Raw genomic sequence first — 17,606 nt, 5'->3', positions numbered from 1 at the left:
GTACGGAGGCATATAGATAGTCGTCCATTTGCGAATAAAATAGGAAAGGGAATGACTAGAGTCGTACAAGATACCTTCCGCCAAGCACAGTATGGTGGCTTGCGGAGTATGTATGGAAATGGTTATGCAGATGTAAGAGTTCTTCACGCTAACCTATCTTGTGCAAGTTTCTTCATACCTGCAGAACTACTGTACCTAAACATGTATTTGAAACTGATTACTATGTTCAAGCCTTGGTATCCACATGTACACTGCCCACACCCCTCTTCTTTCTCTCTCTCTCTCTCTCTCTCTCTCTCACACACACACACACACACTCAAACACACAATCTATAACGAATCAATAAGGCTTCCTCCGTTTGCCACAGGCAACCCACACACACGGCTTAGCGGTGACGTTGCAGCCTGTTGTGAAATCATTGTAGAGGCTCAAAATTAAGCTTGTGCTCAAATGGCTCTGAGCACTGTGGGACTTAACTTCTGAGGTCATCGGTCCCCTACAACTTAAACCTAACTAACCTAAGGACATCACACACATCCATGCTCGAGGCAGGATTCGAACCTGCGACCGTCGCGGTCGCGCGGTTCCAGACTGTAGCGCCTAGAACCGCTCGGCCACACCGGCCGGCTAAACCTTGTGCATTAGATATAACGTTGTCAGTGCATAGACCGTACTAGAGAAGCACTTTATACAAAGTGAAAGAGAGCGGTTGATCGTGTCGCTTTTGCTGCCTGCAGACCCACCATAAATACCCACAATTGCCATGATTAGCGAGAAAGCATATTCTTATCATGAACAGTCATAAAAAGAGAGGTGTTCGGCTATTATACGAGTAAATGCTACGGCAGTTTTCGTATGTACCCCGCCAGTAAACATGGATTTCAGTGTATGATGGCTTACTGTGTTGGATACATCTGGGTCATTAGAGTGGCATGTGACGAATAGTAATTCATTTTGGCCTGACTTGAGATTAACTGCCAGTGGTTTGCAGGTCAAAGTTGAGCCTAGCTCACATTTGTGTTTAGAAAAGGAATGACAGAATTCAGCAGTAATGTTAACTACAAAGAAATCTGGATTCACTTCAGTATTACTATGCAACCGTGGAATCCCATTGAACATCTCCTATCTGAGTCGATCGCCCTTGTCTATTAGCCACGATCCCAAACTAACTTCAGGCTGCTTTCTTTTTCTACTTAGTAGCACATAGGGAGATTTACGACCTATTGTCACTTACTAGATTTACCCAAATACTTTTCAGCATACTGCTAGGTAAGTGTACAGATTGGATAACATAGAATATACATAATTCTAACTGCATTAATAATATTGGACATTAATTACTAAAATCTTACTCTCCATTTCATTAAAACTTATACTGTACAAAGTGCAATACATTTCTATTACAGGGTATCTTTACAGAAAATCCGAAATATGCTACTGTCAGACTCATTTACGGGAAAGAATGTAAGGCAGCTATTAATTATTACTAAGTGATTGCTTCCTTCCAGAAGGAACCAAAAAATATATATTTGCGTCAGTAATTATAAAGCTGTTCCAAAATAACATTCTTAGCATTCTCAGTCTGGATTCCAAAAGGTTTTCTCCACATTATAAAAAAAAGTCAATGTACATAGTATTTTCAAAGACGGAAATAATCACTACATGTGTGCGTCAAGAATTGGTACTGGGTCAACAGTTGATTTGGGTGCATATAGACGACCTGCTATACTGCATCCAAGCAGATGGAGCACTTGTCCATGCTGCCGATGCGAATGTTGCCATCAAGCTTATTGGAGTCTCTTCAACACTTGAAAATAAAAATAAAAATTTTGTTGAAAATTACTATCTAGTCCCATGTAAACTAACTGTCACTAAATTTCTATGAAAACCAATACACGCAAGACACGCCCGCATCGTTAGATATAATTTATGCCGGCCGAAGTGGCCGTGCGTTTCTAGGCGCTGCAGTCTGGAACCGCGAGACCGCTACGGTCGCAGGTTCGAATCCTGCCTCGGGCATGGATGTATGTGATGTACTTAGGTTAGTTAGGTTTAACTAGTTCTAAGTTCTAGGGGACTAATGACCTCAGAAGCTAAGTCCCATAGTGCTCAGAGCCATTTGAACCATATAAATTATGGAGGGAAGTCAATAAACTGAACAGAATGTTTACTCTCTATTGACGTTTCTTATCGAAAATCAGTCATGTTTCGAAAAAAACTGAAGTACTAGTAAACATAATAGGGGAGAGCGAGGTTTTTTGATTAGCACTTCAGTGTAGTGACTGATCTTAGAACCAGATGTAGGAATGCGCACTACAGACCACCATTAGCAGTTTCCGCCATTTTCTACTGTTTTTGTTGTTGCTATATATGAGGTTTTGTTTTGTGAATCATTAGGAAATATTTAGAGTTCTACTAATTTTGAGTGCTGTATAACATATTGAAGCTATTTGGAATACACCCTTACTTCTTCACGTACATTATTTTATGATGAGTGAAATGTTATATATATATTAATAAATATTTATACAAAATATGGACACTTAAGCCATACTTTGTCGGTCGTGCACCATCTTGTACCCTGAGACAGTAGAAGGTCTTTTACCATGCAACATGTGATACTTGCAAATGAACCGAATTTCTTTAATGTCTTAGTAGTTTTACCTGTCGTGAAAAAGGAAATTGGTTTTAATTTCCAATAACCTCTATTTCACAATGTATTTAACTTGTAACTGGTTTCTGATAATACCTCTGGTTCAACTTATTTCACTTACCTAGTTCAGAGTCACACCGGAATATGCCTTTATAAAACTTCAGCAAGATCTGTACTGTACTATATCAGTGAACCCTGGATGGTAAATTCTAACAGCCTATGACATGAAATTCTTGAGACGAACAACTGGTTACACAAAATGAAATCATATAAAGGAACGAAGATGTGTTGAAGAAGCTTAAAATGGAACCTAATATTTGTTACATTAAGAACTACCGAAACTTCTGGATAAAATATCTACAACGAATGAGCTCAAAAAGGATTCCAAAATCCCTGCTACACTCCTGCCCGAGTGGTGTAGGATCACGAGGTCGACCAGTGAAAAGATGGCAGGAGAACTTCTCGACGAGATCATAACAGGTCAAGAGGCCTAAAACTTGAAGGAAGATTATGATGATGATTACTATTATTTGTGTGTAGTAGAGTAATAATGTAACAGAAAGACGATTATATGCAAATTGACGTTTTTACTCTGTTCTAAAACTTTTCAGTTTCAACAGAACATTTGTTACTAGGTACACGACCTTGTTGTATCTTGTAACAAGATTTTAGATTTGGAAAAAATCTTAATTTTCCGGAGTAATAATTGTAATTTCAGAAAAAGACTGCATGACGTAAAAATTGAATACCATCATTTAAATATGGAATACGAAAATATCAATAATTAGACACAGAATGTTAACCCTCAAAACTATAATATGATCATCTATTTACTATCATTAGAGGATTTGGCATTACAACAAAATTTCAGAACATAATTCGTGAAACTGTGACAAATATGGTATATAAACATACATTTATAGGAGAAAAACAGTCATTTGAAAAAAACTAGTGTTACACAAGGAGACAGATTATAATCTCATTATTATACTGAGTTTTTGAAAAAAAACGTGTAAGGTCTGGAATTTGAAGTAAAAAGTCACAAAACTGAACCAATAATTCTGAGAAAGGAACCGAATGGAATTAAGGTAAAACCTTGGGTTTTGCAGATAATGTTTCAATATTTTCAGAAAATTTAACAGGAACATAAATTAATATTCTGAAAAGAGTAGGCAATAGGAGTGGTCTCACAATTTCAGCTGAAAAAAATTCATCATACACATAAAAAATATATCAACATGCACAGAAACACAAATAAATAAAATAGAGCGAGTTAGTAAATTTAAATATCTCCTGCAAACCATGTGGAATACTGGATCAGAAATATGTGTAATGATGTAAGAGTTAATTAATGGAAAGAGCATAGAGTTTAACTAATAATATCTACAACGACAACTGCATCTATAGAAATAACTAAAACGCTCTACCATATTCATAAGAACGGATTGTTTGTATGTAGTTGAATGCTTAACGATTAACTATAAGCTAGACAGAATAGAGATACATGGAAAACGGATTATTGGAAAAATAATGGGCCCAATACAAATTACAGATGACTGGAAAATAAGAACTACTAAGGAGACTTACCAACATGTATAGAAATTATCAGAAGTAATAGAAAAGTGAAGGTTAATCTTCTTTGGACACAACTGCCAAATGAATTATTAAGTTGGACAGAATAGAGATACTTGGAAAATGGATTATTGGAAAAATAATGGATACATTACAAATCACAGATGGTTGGAAAACAAGAATTACTAAGGATACCAACCAACATGAATAGAAATTATCAGCAGTAATAGAAAAGTGAAGGTTAATCTTCTTTGGACACAACTGCCGAATGAGTTAGAACAGGATTACGAAACAAATATTCCTGAAAAGAAGTCAACAACATAAGAGTCGACAGTATCATGGATAGCAGAAACAGAGATAGAAGTAGAAAGAAACAACAACAGAGAATCGCAAATAGCATAAAGAAACTTTCTTTAAGAATAAAATAATAGAGTGCTTCCAAGACAGAAAAAACAAGAAATTAGAAACAAACTGGATAGCAGAAAGACAGGAGAGAACAGAGGAAGCATATCAAGTAGTGCTGGAGAAATAGGAACCACGAAAGAAATAAGAGGAACTGAAGTTGATATCTGTTGCTAGGTGGTCAATATGAACATAATAAAATACTAGAAGGATACACTATCACTCAGCCTTGTTGTGGCACAGGAAAGAGAGCGAGGTTCTTCAGCCACAAAAATAGTGATTACTTATTCAACGACATAAAAAAATTTAATAGATAGTAAAAACTATTTCAAACACAACACAATCACAGCTCCTTGACGACTGCATAGAAAGATTTCTGAATATGTGATAACGCGTGGTTATAATTAAAGTGCAGTTACTCACAGATGTTCAATGTGGGCTGTAATTAACGTATGGCAGCGAAAGTTGGTAGTTATGCTAGTGTGTCAATGTGGAATCTACTTACGCTGGAAAGAAATTAGTTCCAATTTTGGTTCTAGGTGCAAAGCTGGTGCTGTGAATGCAAGATAGACACATAGAAATGTTTCCATATGTAATGATTTAGGAAGGAGACGTGGGCACAAAAGGTCAAACGAGGTACCAAGACAAGTGTGAGTAGCGGAGACGTCGACGAGATCAATAGTTGCTCGCAGCAATTACCGTGATATCTGAGCAACGTGCTTCTTTATACTCGGCTCAGAGACCAGCTAGAGACCAAATGTCTCCTTGGTAAACGCGTTTTTTTTAGATAGCCTCAGAGAAGAAAATCGCATGGACTCAAATCAGGTGATCTCGCAGGCCACGCATCTGGAAAACCTCTGGAAATAAAACGTTCGTGGAATGTTGCATGAAGCAAATTTTTCACTCGGCGAGCGACATAAAGTGTTGCCCCATCTTGCACGAAAGCAGTGGTTTTCACACAGTTGCGCTCTTTCAAAGCAAGAATCAAATGCTGTACAAGGAGGTCTCTACAACGTGAAGACGTCACGGTAATCTTGGCAGGCCCTCTGGGTGTTTTTCGTTCAAAGAAGAACGGAATGAGAATAAAGGTGCTTTTTAATCCATACCACACAGTCAATTACAGCGAGTGAAGTGACTCTTCGTGCACAACACGCTGTTTAACAGTACCCCACATTCGGCAGTTCTGCGTATTCACTACACCGTGTAGTGTAAAATCTGCCTCGTAACTCCATACAATATTGCCCGGTCACATGTTATCAGCTTCAATTCCTGGCAGAAACAGAAGAGCAAATTCAGAACGTTGTTGCGGATCATGAGGTTTTCTGCACCGTCTAGATACTGTGCGGGTACCAGTGCAAAATAGCCCACAAACTTTCTGTAGTATTGACCATGGGATGGACAATACTCGTGACACTGCACGAGCACTACCGTTGCATAGTCAGTTACAGCTACAGCAACCTCGTCAATAACTTCCGTTGGGATAGGACGCCTTCCTCTTCCAGGTACCCCACAAGCACAACCGAGTTCTCTAATTTAATCTTCTTTAAACCATTTAGTGACCTCAGGCCTCCCTTCAGACCTTTCCGTAGGCGACACGTTCTCAATGAAACACTGTAATTGCTGCCGTTCATGCAAAAGAGTATCACTACAAGCGCACTGTCTCTCTTCTCGGTAGCCATACTGTTCACTTATATTACGGCATGTCAAATTATAGCGCGGATGTCATACCGTCATACAAATAGTGTACATCACCAGATTAGCACTAGGCAGTCAAAATTTAAATTAATTTTTTCGGTGTAAATCGCTTTAGCATATCCACAAAACTTTGCTGTCATTCGATAATTACAGCCCACACTGGACCTACGTGAGTGCTACACTTTAATTACAACCACCCAATACCACTATATTTAGAGGGTGAACCAGCTGAGACAGGTCATCCCAAATATATCCAGGATGAACAAATTTACCGAGGCGCGGTTTTAGCCAAGTTACAGAGGACAATATGGCAATTTTCCCGACTTTTGCAAGTAATTTTTACTGTTTATAGTCGCCGAACTGGAACATTGACTTTGTTTTTTTCCCTAATGGAATTTTAAAGAAGCTTCTAAGACAACTTCTAACGCATAACATGTATGCGACTTGATCAAGCAGTATCATGATAATAGTGCCACAAACCACTGTTTCGCCGGCAGGAATATAGATGTTCCATAAATGTATGTCTTAATACACCAAATGTAAACAATCACGTAACACCGGTATGGCTATTATGTTTACTTGTGTGCCTGAAACCCATCAGTCTACGATCTGCTGCTGTAGCAGTCAGATAACTGGCTCATAAAGTTATTGAAACATTCACCATGTATACGGAGTCGAAAACGTGAATATCTTTTATGGATAATTTCGCCAAAGTATTAAACCATCGGCGCGCGATTGTATTCTGAAGAGTATCGAAGTCGTGCCAAGTACTCACGATCTCTCTTTGTAAACGTTATAAGACAAGTCGTAGACACTGGAGGTGTGGAGGATAAAATATGCCAGGAATAAGAAGACCGACTGATGAAAGAAATGTAGCTACATTTCAGCACAATGCAAATGTCCCTAAGAGGCATCTCGGAAGTACTAGAGGGATCAACCAAACGAGTGTTCTGCGAACATTACATTCCATCACATTTCATCCTCTTCACATTTCTCTGCATCTACAGCTTTATGGCAATGACTTCCAGAACTGGTTATAGTTCACGGAATGTTGTCTACGAAAAGTGCAAAGTGATGCGGCATATCCATGCAAAATTTCGTTTAAGGAAGAAGAATCGTTTACAAATCATGGGCAAGTCAACCTTCGCAATATTTTCTAACCGTCATTGGAAACCGACGCTGAATGAAAGAAGTGGATAGCAACACTCTTGGTCTATCAACGTTTGGTGCGTATTTTTCATGACCAGCATCATTGGTCCCTGTTTTATTGACGGGAATCTAAATACATTTAAGTATTTTGAGCTCCTAAGACAGTCTGCTACCGGAACTCCAGGGAGAAATCCCAGGGGACATAAGGCAGTCAGTGTTGTATTAACACGACGGATGTCCCTCCCTTCCCGCACATGCAATAACAGAATCTCTTAAGAGAACATTAGGAGGGAATTTGTATGGTCGTCCAGGAAAGTGTCAATGGTCTGCACACGCACCAGTCTCAACACTGGTGTGCTTTTATTTGTAGCGAAAATTAGAACAATGAACACCGACGAGTCCCGAAGTCATGAAATGCCTTATAACAGGTATCTGTCTTGCTGTTAACTCCAGAGCAAATTCAACGTGCAGAATTGTTTCTCCAGAATCGTTTTACAGCGTGTAGCAATGTTCAAGGTCAACATTTTGAGCACTTGATAACACCCATGATTATAAACATACGAATCATACCTCAGTTACAAGCTTGGTTACACTTAGTCTAATAGGGCAGACGTTTGTGGCACCACTTCTCCTGACGGAGGGTCAGCGACCTGCGATGCTGTTCACTTGATACTATTTGATCAAGTCCCGTAAATATGTCCTAGAATTTGTCTTAGGAACGTCTTTCAAATTCCGCAGAAAAAAAGTGTATTGTCCCATTAGGTAAACAACAAAGTAGATGTAATTCGACGACTATAAAAAATAAAAATTACTTGCGAACATCAGGATATACGCCATATTGTCCGCTATAACTTGGCGAAAACCGCACCTCGGTATATTTATTTATTCAGGATATAATTTATTTATTTATTTATTTATGCATTTATTTTACCTGGCAAGATTAGGGCCTTCAGGTCCTCTCTTACACCTAACCAGGCATACTCAGATTCAACAAATTTCAGTTTCTACAGAACATTAAGGACATATAACATGTTATACAGTATTTATGTCAAAGAAAAAAAATAGAGATTATAAAAGTAGTACAATGATAATTATAACAATCAAAAAATAATTATAACAATCAAGAATAATAATAATAATAATAATAATAATGATAATAATAATAGTAATGACTATGTATATGAAAGTAAACATATTTTTCTTTTATGAATGTCAGTCCTATTGCTAGTTGGGAATTTTCTCGTTATATTCTTGCAGCTTGTGAGTTATTCTCATCAAGCAGAGACATAAGACGATAGAATGGGGTGAAAGAGATATAGAAGAGGTAGACAGGTTAGAGGAAGAGAAATAGAATGGTAAAATTCGAAGCTATGATGGAGAGGAGAAAGAAAGAGATGAGAGGGGCACAACAATGGTGGCTATACCGTCCCTAATATGTAAGTCTTGAGTTCCCTCTTGAATATTGAGTGGTTCTGTCTTAACTGCCTCATCAAGTATATACAGGGTGTTTTAAAGTCTCTGCATCACACATCTAGAGGTGACTTATTTACTCTGGATATATATGGGGTGTCCTGTCTTAACTGCCTCGAAAGTAAATATCTTTGCATCACACATCTAGAGGTGACTGATGACGTCATGAGACAAAATGTTCGCTCACGCATCCCCGCGACGCTAGGCGTCCTTTTGTAAGGGCTATGCCCCTGAGAGGCGGCAGTGTAGGCACTGTACGGCACACTTTCACCTCGAATGTTGCCTGTAATTCAGTCATCTGCTCGCTGTGAAAGGACGTATGCCAAGCAAAATTAAAGTCCCTGATTTGCTTCTAAAAGACTGCTGTCCGCTTAGAGATACTCATTTTGTAGGTTTTCTTCTTGAAAATCACTATACTAATTTGCTGGGGTCGGTTATAAGCATACCTTACTAATTTGGTGAAATTTCATCGTCTCAGGGCCGGCGAATACTATAGGAAGCCGAACGTCGTAGAGATAGATCAGCGATCTTTTAGGCTCTAACAAAAGTTGTCCCCCACGGTGAGCGTTTGTTAGAGACAAGGGTATCGTCAGGAGCGACCCAGGGAAGTGTGACAGCACCGCTGCCATTTTCTACATACATAAATGCTCTGCGCAGGCAGGGTAAGTAGCAGTATGCGATTGTTTGCTGATGATACTGTGGTGTATGGGAATGTGTGGTTGTTAAGTGTAGGAGGCTACATGACGACATAGACGAAATTTCTATCTGTTATGATGATTGGCAGCTAGCTCCAAAATGTAGAAAAAAATGTAAGCTAACGCAGATGAGTAGGAAACTAAACCCATAATGTTCGAGTACAGCATTAGTAGTGTGCCGCTTGAAACAGTCACGGCGATTAAATATGTAGACGTAACGTTGCAAAGCAATATGAAACGGAGTGAGCATGTCAGGATTATAGTGGGGTAGGCGAATGGTCGACTTCGGCTTATTGGGAGAATTTTAGGAAACTGCTGTTCATCTGTGAAGGAGACCGTGTATAGGACGATGGTGCAACGCATTGTTTAGTACTCTTCGCGTTTGGGATCCGTATGACGTCGAATTCAAGGAAAACATCGAAATAGTTCAGTGGCGGGCTGCTAGATTTGTTAAGAGAATGTTAGAACAACACGGATGTATTTTGGAGATGCTTCGGGAACTCAAACTGGAATCAGTAGAGGGAAGCAGACGTTCTTCTTGAGGAGCACTACTGAAAAAATTTTGAGAACCGGCATTTGAGGCTAGTACGGATGGATATAGATAAACGTTTTTCCCTCGCTCCATTTGCGAGTAGAACAGGAAAGGAAATGGCTAATAGCCATTTTATCAGTCGGGAAAGGAAATCGCTATTAGTGGTATTTCGCCACGCACTGTACGGTGCCTTGCGGCCCATGTATGTAGATGTTGATATACACCACTGGCCATTAAAATTGCTACACCAACAAGAAATGCAGATGATAAATGGGTATTCATTGCACAAATATATAATACTAGAACCGACATGTGATAACATTTTCCCGCAATTTGGGTGCATAGACCCTGAGAAATCAGTACCTAGAACAACCACCTCGGGCCGTAATAACGGCCTTGATACGCCTGGGCATTGCGTCAAACAGAGCATGGATGGCGTGTTACAGGTACAGCCGTCCATGCAGCTTCAACACGATACCACAGTTCATCAAGAGTACTGACTAGCGTATTGTGACGAGCCAGTTGCTCGGCCACCATTGACCAGACGTTTTCAATTGGTGAGAGATCTGGAGAATGTACTGGCCAGGGCAGCAGTCGAACATTTTCTGTATCCAGAAAGGTCCGTACAGGACCTGCAACGTGCTGTCGTGCATTATCCTGCTGAAATGTAGGGATTCGCAGGGATCGAATGAAGGGTAGAACCACGGGTCGTAACACATCTGAAATGTAACGTCCACTGTTCAAAGTGCCGTCTATGCGAACAAGAAGAGGTGACCGAGACGTGTAACCAATGGCACCCCATGTCATCACGCCGGGTGATACGCCAGTATGGCGATGACGAATACACGCTTCCAATGTGCATTCACCGCGATGTCGCCAAATACGGATGCGACCATCATGCTCTGAAAAGCTAATCATTTGCATATGACTGCATCTTCTTCCTGTCGGTTAAATTTCGCGTCTGTAGCATGTCATCTTCGTGGTGTAGCAATTTTAATGACCAGTAGTGTAATGTACCACCCCTAGACATTTGATGCAAAGGCTTTGAAACACAATGTATATCTTTGTGTGGGCGCGCGCGCGCGCGCGCGCGCCCGCGTGTGTGTGTGTGTGTGTGTGTGTGTGTGTGTGTGTGTGTGTGTGTGTGCGTGTGTGTGTGTGTGTGTGTGTGAGTGTGTGTGTGCATTTTTATATTTGAGTTTGTGTATATTAGAAAGAGGTTGAGGCAGGGAGAGAGAGAGAGAGAGAGAGAGAGAGAGAGAGAGAGAGAAGAGACAGAGTATAAAACACCGCAAATAAAAGGAAAAGATAAAAGATCAATACAACAGATAATTATGAGAATAATTGGCTTGCTGTCAGATTTTTCACTGAACACGTGTACTTGAAGTTTAAAGTAAGTGACACGCTCCACATCAAAGCGAGAGAGCCGAGGAAGGAGCAGTTAAGCGGCAGCACTTACTTTGGCTGATGGCGGTGGCGGTGATGTCGTGGTCCATGAACTGTCCCCAGACGGCGAACATGACGGTGAAGCGCGGGTCGTCCTTGTACAGCGGCCGGTGCACGCTAAGGCTCACCTCGCGCGCAGAGGGCAGCTCGCTGCCGTCAGAGGCTCGGCGCGGAGAAGACACACCTGCAAGAGCAACAACAAGCAGTATGGCTTTTGTGCTTCACGTTTATTAACACATACTTTTTTCCTTCTTTTGATAAATTGTGAGATTATGACTGCGTAGGACGGTAACAATACAGGATATCTTGAAAGATTTATAGAGCATGTAATACACCTCAGTAACTGTTTCAAGAAAATTTTTGATCTGAGAAACATTTTAGTTTTCCACGGAATTTTCTTTAAGAACATTGATTCGAAATTTTTCTTCAAGTAGATTTGTTTCAAAAAGATAGACAATAATCGGAGTTTAAGTACATTCAAATGTCTGGTGATTACCCGGCGTTACTCAAGGTTTGTGACTGTGTCCTGGCGTCACAGTACATGAGGGATGTATTGCTACAGTATCTCGGTTTATCCTGTGTTTGACTTTCAGCTTTCGAAATCACAATAGTACAAAAAGTATAGTGAAGGAATGAAGACAGTACTGTAATGTGCACTCACTAGTACTAATACGTGCATCATAGGAAGTGTCTAATACTCTTAAATAAAACATTCCTGTTCACTCGTAGCACTCGCTGCTGCCAGCATCGTTACATGCCGTTTTGCTTATCCGTCAGCAACCTTGTCTTCTGACCGTAGAGCAGACACAACGTAACATCCTGTGATTCAGTGTTACGAGAGTAATCCCAAAAGTAAGGTCTCCTATTTTTTTTTTTATAAGTGCATGGACCTGTTTATTTCTAAATGGTTTACACCAGTTTACAGCTTGAACATTTAGCTATTTTTCGACATAATCACCATTTCTGTCGATGCATTTTTGTAGACGCTGTGGCAGCTTTTGTATGCCCATGTCATACCAGCTCGCCGCTATGTTGTTCAGAAAGTTGTGAACCACTTCTTTCACCTCGTCGTCGGAGCTGAATCGCTTTCCGGCTAAATGTTTTGTTAACCTAGGGAACAGGTGATAGTCACTGGGCGCCAAGTCAGGACTATAGAGTGGGTGGGTGATTATGTTCCACTGAAACTGTTGCAGGAGAGCCACGGTTTGCCGAGCGATGTGTGGGCGAGCGTTGTTATGAAGAATGTGTACGCCCTTGCTCAACATTCCTCTTCTCCGGTTCTGAATCGCCCGTTTGAGTTTTTTCAGAGTCTCACAGTACCCGTCAGCGTTAATTCTGGTCCCAGCGATTCAGCTCCGCCGACGAGGTGAAAGAAGAGGTTCATAACTTTCTGAACAGCATGGCGGAGAGCTGATATGACATAGGCATACAAAAACTGCCACAGCGTCCACAAAAATGCATCGACAGAGATGGTGATTATGTCGAAAAATAGGTAAATGTTCAAGCTGTAAACTGATATAAACCATTGTAGAAATAAAAAGGTCTATGTACTTATAGAAAAATAGGAGACCTTACTTTTGGGATTACCCTCGTAAAAATTACGCCATAAACTAATCAAATAAAAAGTCGAAACAAGCAGGAAGTTTAAACCATAACAAAATGTCCCTTTTCCAATGTACAATGAATTAAAAATTACGATTTTCTGTTTGACTATTCCATGAAAGTTATAGTCAACAATTTTGTGTACTAGGTTTGTTCTTCCTTTGTTGCACGTTATACACTATGGTAATGGGCAAGATGACCTCCTCAGTTGAACAGTAATTACATTTCTTAATGGATTTCTTTCCACGTCCAGCTAAGGTCTCCACACGTTCAGCAAGTTCTCATACTTCCTTAAACACCCAGACAACTTCCGGTTGTGGTACGTTTCCATAAAGTCAGGTCCCAGAACTCCATTGTAATTCCCTTATGTGAGAATCCTCGATGCACACACCTCAATTTTCGTCCATTCCCAAATTCTTCACATCCTTCCTAGTGTAATTTTAATTGTCTCCTCTGTCAGACTATGAAATCATCCCCGACATTAATTCATCCAATCCCACACCTTCCATCGACATTATTCTCCGTCTAACTGCAATCCTACCCGACCCCCAAACCCTGAAGACGTTAGTTTTTCCGATATATACACATTCTACATCTTTCCTATAGTACTCTTTCCAACCCACACCTCTATACAATCCCCCTTCCTAGATCTACCAAGAGCCTCAACCATCATCTTGTCGTTACACCAAGGAAGAATTCTAAATTGCCGTAAATAACAACAATAAATAAAATTAAAAGAAAATAAATGTAAACTGGAAAGCTAATTGATCTATGTTCCAAAATAATTTTTCGGAAAGATAGTGGGAAAAATGTGTGGCAGGAAGAATTTAAGGAGATTATTTATTCTTTGGTTAACTGTTGAGAGTTTCTTGTTATTTCGTCTTTATTTGAAACTTAAAACTCTGAGCTGTTCCTTTTAATATTACTTGTGGAATAGTTAGTAAAAATTTATAACAAAAAATCACCAATTTATTCTATTACAAGCCCGCTTCTCATCTATTTCTTATACGTGACAGCTCCTGGGGTTGTCTCCTATTACAAACAATTACGTATTTAAATCCGCTCTCTAGAAGCAACAAGGCAACGGTGACATCCATTTTAGTTCCCATCGATGCATCAATGTCTTAATAACCTAAAACACCAAAATCTGCATTTTCACTGTGCTAGTGATAATCAAACCAGAGACTTTACGATTATGTGATTACAATCCAACTCACTCAGCTTCCTGCGGTTATAATGATATCTCAGCTCTTGGAAATCATCTAATCTTCGAAAAGAATTTATTTTATTTTATTGTGAGAACTGAAATTGATGTGTGGGTGCTGAACTTTAAGTCCTATAAGCATGAAGAAAACGGAAGAGGGCAGAGCAGGTCCTCTTGTTTGATCAGACAGGTTCCCCACTCTATAAACACGTTTAGAGACTTCAGCCGCTGGCTGGCCGCAGACGTACCGTCTCCGTAGTCCGGGGGCAGGATCCTGCGGAAGGGCCGGTAGGCGACGCCCCAGGACTGCGGGTGCTGCAGGTTGTTGCAGGTGCCGTCGAGGCTGCGGAACGGCGTCGCGACGCACGAGTAGCTGTCGGAGAGGCCGTCGGCGCACGCCTCGGGCGGCAGGAAGTCGGCCGCCACGATGGGCCCGCGGGCCATCAGCGAGCCGGCCTTCACGCCCCTGGAACACGAGCCACGGACCGCCTGTCACCTTCTGCCGCTGGGCTCACCAGTCTACACGCTCACCGTGTCCGTATTATACTTCGTTGACACTTGTTGCTGTTGCGAATAACTTACAAGAACAGGTCGCTTTTTTCCTTAGCGTTGTTTCATATTGTTATTGTTTTGTGTTAATGTTTACTGCGCATTAAAACTATACGTCACAAACCGTCTAATACACTACTGGCCACTAAAATTGCTACACCAAGAAGAAATGCAGACGATAAACGGGTATTCATGGGACAAATATATTATACTAGAACTGACATGTGATTACACTTTCACGCAATTTGGGTGCATAGATCCTGAGAAATCAATACCCAGAACAACCACCTCGGGCCGTAATAACGGCCTTGATACGCTTGGGCATTGAGTCAAACAGAGATTGGATGGCGTGTACAGGTACAGCTGCCCATGCAGCTTCAACTCGATACCACAGTTCACCAAGAGTAGTGACTGGCGTATTGTGACGAGCCAGTTGCTCGGCCACCACTGACCAGACGTTTTCAGTTGGTGAGAGATCTGGAGAATGTGCTGGCCAGGGCAGCAGTCGAACATTTTCTGTATCCAGAAAGGCCCGTACAGGACCTGCAACATGCGGTCATGCATTATCTTGCTGAAATGTAGGGTTTCGCAGGGATCGAATGAAGGGTAGAGCCACTGGTCGTAACACATGTGAAACGTAATGGTCACTGTTCAAAGTGCCGTCAATGCGAACAAGAGGTGACCGAGGCGTGTAACCAATGGCACACCATACCATCACGCCGGGTGATACACCAGTATGGCGATGACGAATACACGCTTCCAATGTGCGTTCACCGCGATGTCGCCAAACACGGGTGAGACCATCATGATGCTGTAAACAGAACCTGGATTCATCCGAAAAAATTGACGTTTTGCCATTCGTGCACCGAGGTTCGACGTTGAGTACACCATCGCAGGCGCTCCTGTCTGTGATACAGCGTCATGGGTAACCGCAACCATGGTCTCCGAGCTGATGGTCCATGCTGCTGCAAACGTCGTCGAACAGTTCGTGCAGATGTTTGTTGTCTTGCAAACGTCCCCATCTGTTGACTCAGGGATCGAGACGTGGCTGCACGATCCGTTACAGCCATGCGGATAAGATGCCTGTCATCTCGACTCCTAGTGATACGAGACCGTTGGGATCCAGCACAGCGTTCCGTATTACCCTCCTGAACCCACCGATTCCACATTCTGCTAACAGTCATTGGATCTCGACCAACGCGAGCAGCAATGTCGTGATACGATAAACCGCAATCGCGATAGGCTACAACCCTACCTTTATGAAAGTCGTAAACGTGATGGTACGCATTTCTCCTCCTTACACGAGGCATCACAACAGCTTTTCACCAGGCAACGCCGGTCAACTGCTGTTTGTGTATCAGAAATCGGTTGGAAACTTTCCTCATGTCAGCACGTTGTAGCTGTCGTCACCGGCGCCAACCTTGTGTGAATGCTCTGAAAAGCTAATCATTTGCATATGACTGCATCTTCTCCCTGTCGGTTAAATTTCGCGTCTGTAGCACGTCATCTTCGTGGTGTAGTAATTTTAATGACCAGTAGTGTAAGTTGCGTTTGAACATCCCAAAAGTTTGGAATTCAAGGTATATTATAATTAATGTCGTAAACGCATGTTCGGCTACTTGGAGTCCATTTACAACCATCTTTGGACATCATGTTCACAAACGACGACAGATGTTTTATGGATGACAGTGTGGCAAGTCACCGACCCATAATTGCTCGCGATTGGTTTGAAGAACACTCTGAACAGTACGAACGAATGATTTGTCCATCCAGATCGCTCCCATGAATGCCATCGTACATTTATGGGACATAATCGAGAGATCAGTTCGTGCAGAAAATCCTGCACCGGCAACACTTTTGGAATATGGACAGTTACCGAGGCGGTGTGACTCAGTTTCTGCAGGAGACCTATAAAGACCTGTTGAGTCTATGCCACGTCGAGTTTCTGCACTTCGCAGTGCAGAAGCAGGTCCGACAGGATATTAAGAGGTATTCCATGACTTTTGCCATCTAGGTGTAGAGTGGATCTGACAGTACAGTACGCACTCAGAGCGCCATTCGTGTCAGTTGGCTGTGGAGCATCGGCTGAGTTGTACGAGTGTCGATGGTAACTTGGAAGATTACTGTAACGAGGAATACGCTGAGATGCATTTCATGTATGGCAGAGCTAATGGTAATGAAGAGCAGGCTGCACGGTTGTACCAATAAGCATACCCTACCGGAGGCATCCAAAGAGTCGAATGTTTACAATGGTGCATCAAGGCCACCGAGAAATTGGGAACTTTTCACATGCTGTGGGAGTGGGTAGGGCTGTACGAACTACACCTGTGCCTGAATATATGGTGCTGGAAACAGTCGAACACTCAGAGTAATCTCCACAAGGAGAATTGACTCAGGAATTTCTGGAATGAGTCACGCTAGTGTTTCGAAAATAATTCATCACAATGCACTGTTCTCATACCAAATACAACGACTTCAGTGTCTTAGAGAGGCGGACTTTGGTCCTATACTAATGCCGACGCAACAGCAAGCTGTAGGCATCCTTACCTCTGACAATGAAGCAAGGTTCATTTGTGATGGTGTGTCCAATTATCAAAGTACTCACACTTGTAGTCATATAGGCTCCAATATATATG

At 41.4% G+C, this 17,606-nt stretch overlaps 1 protein-coding gene across 2 annotated transcripts in view; it reads right to left on the bottom strand.

The window, feature by feature from the left end:
• LOC124796262 overlaps positions 1-17,606 on the bottom strand; it is a 197,457-nt gene that overhangs the window by 65,405 nt on the left and 114,446 nt on the right. For both annotated transcript variants that reach the window (XM_047260371.1, XM_047260372.1), the window contains exons 6-7: positions 14,670-14,887; positions 11,629-11,799 (exon numbers count right to left, since the gene is read on the bottom strand). In XM_047260371.1, the coding sequence (XP_047116327.1) occupies positions 11,629-11,799; positions 14,670-14,887 (389 nt within the window). The remainder of the gene's footprint in view (positions 1-11,628; positions 11,800-14,669; positions 14,888-17,606) is intronic.

The sequence above is a fragment of the Schistocerca piceifrons genome, chromosome 4, assembly GCF_021461385.2.
Source record: "Schistocerca piceifrons isolate TAMUIC-IGC-003096 chromosome 4, iqSchPice1.1, whole genome shotgun sequence".
Classification (NCBI taxonomy): Eukaryota; Metazoa; Arthropoda; class Insecta; order Orthoptera; family Acrididae; genus Schistocerca; species Schistocerca piceifrons.
The sequence above is the reverse complement of the archived record's forward strand: the minus strand, read 5'-3'. Positions and strand labels throughout refer to the sequence as shown.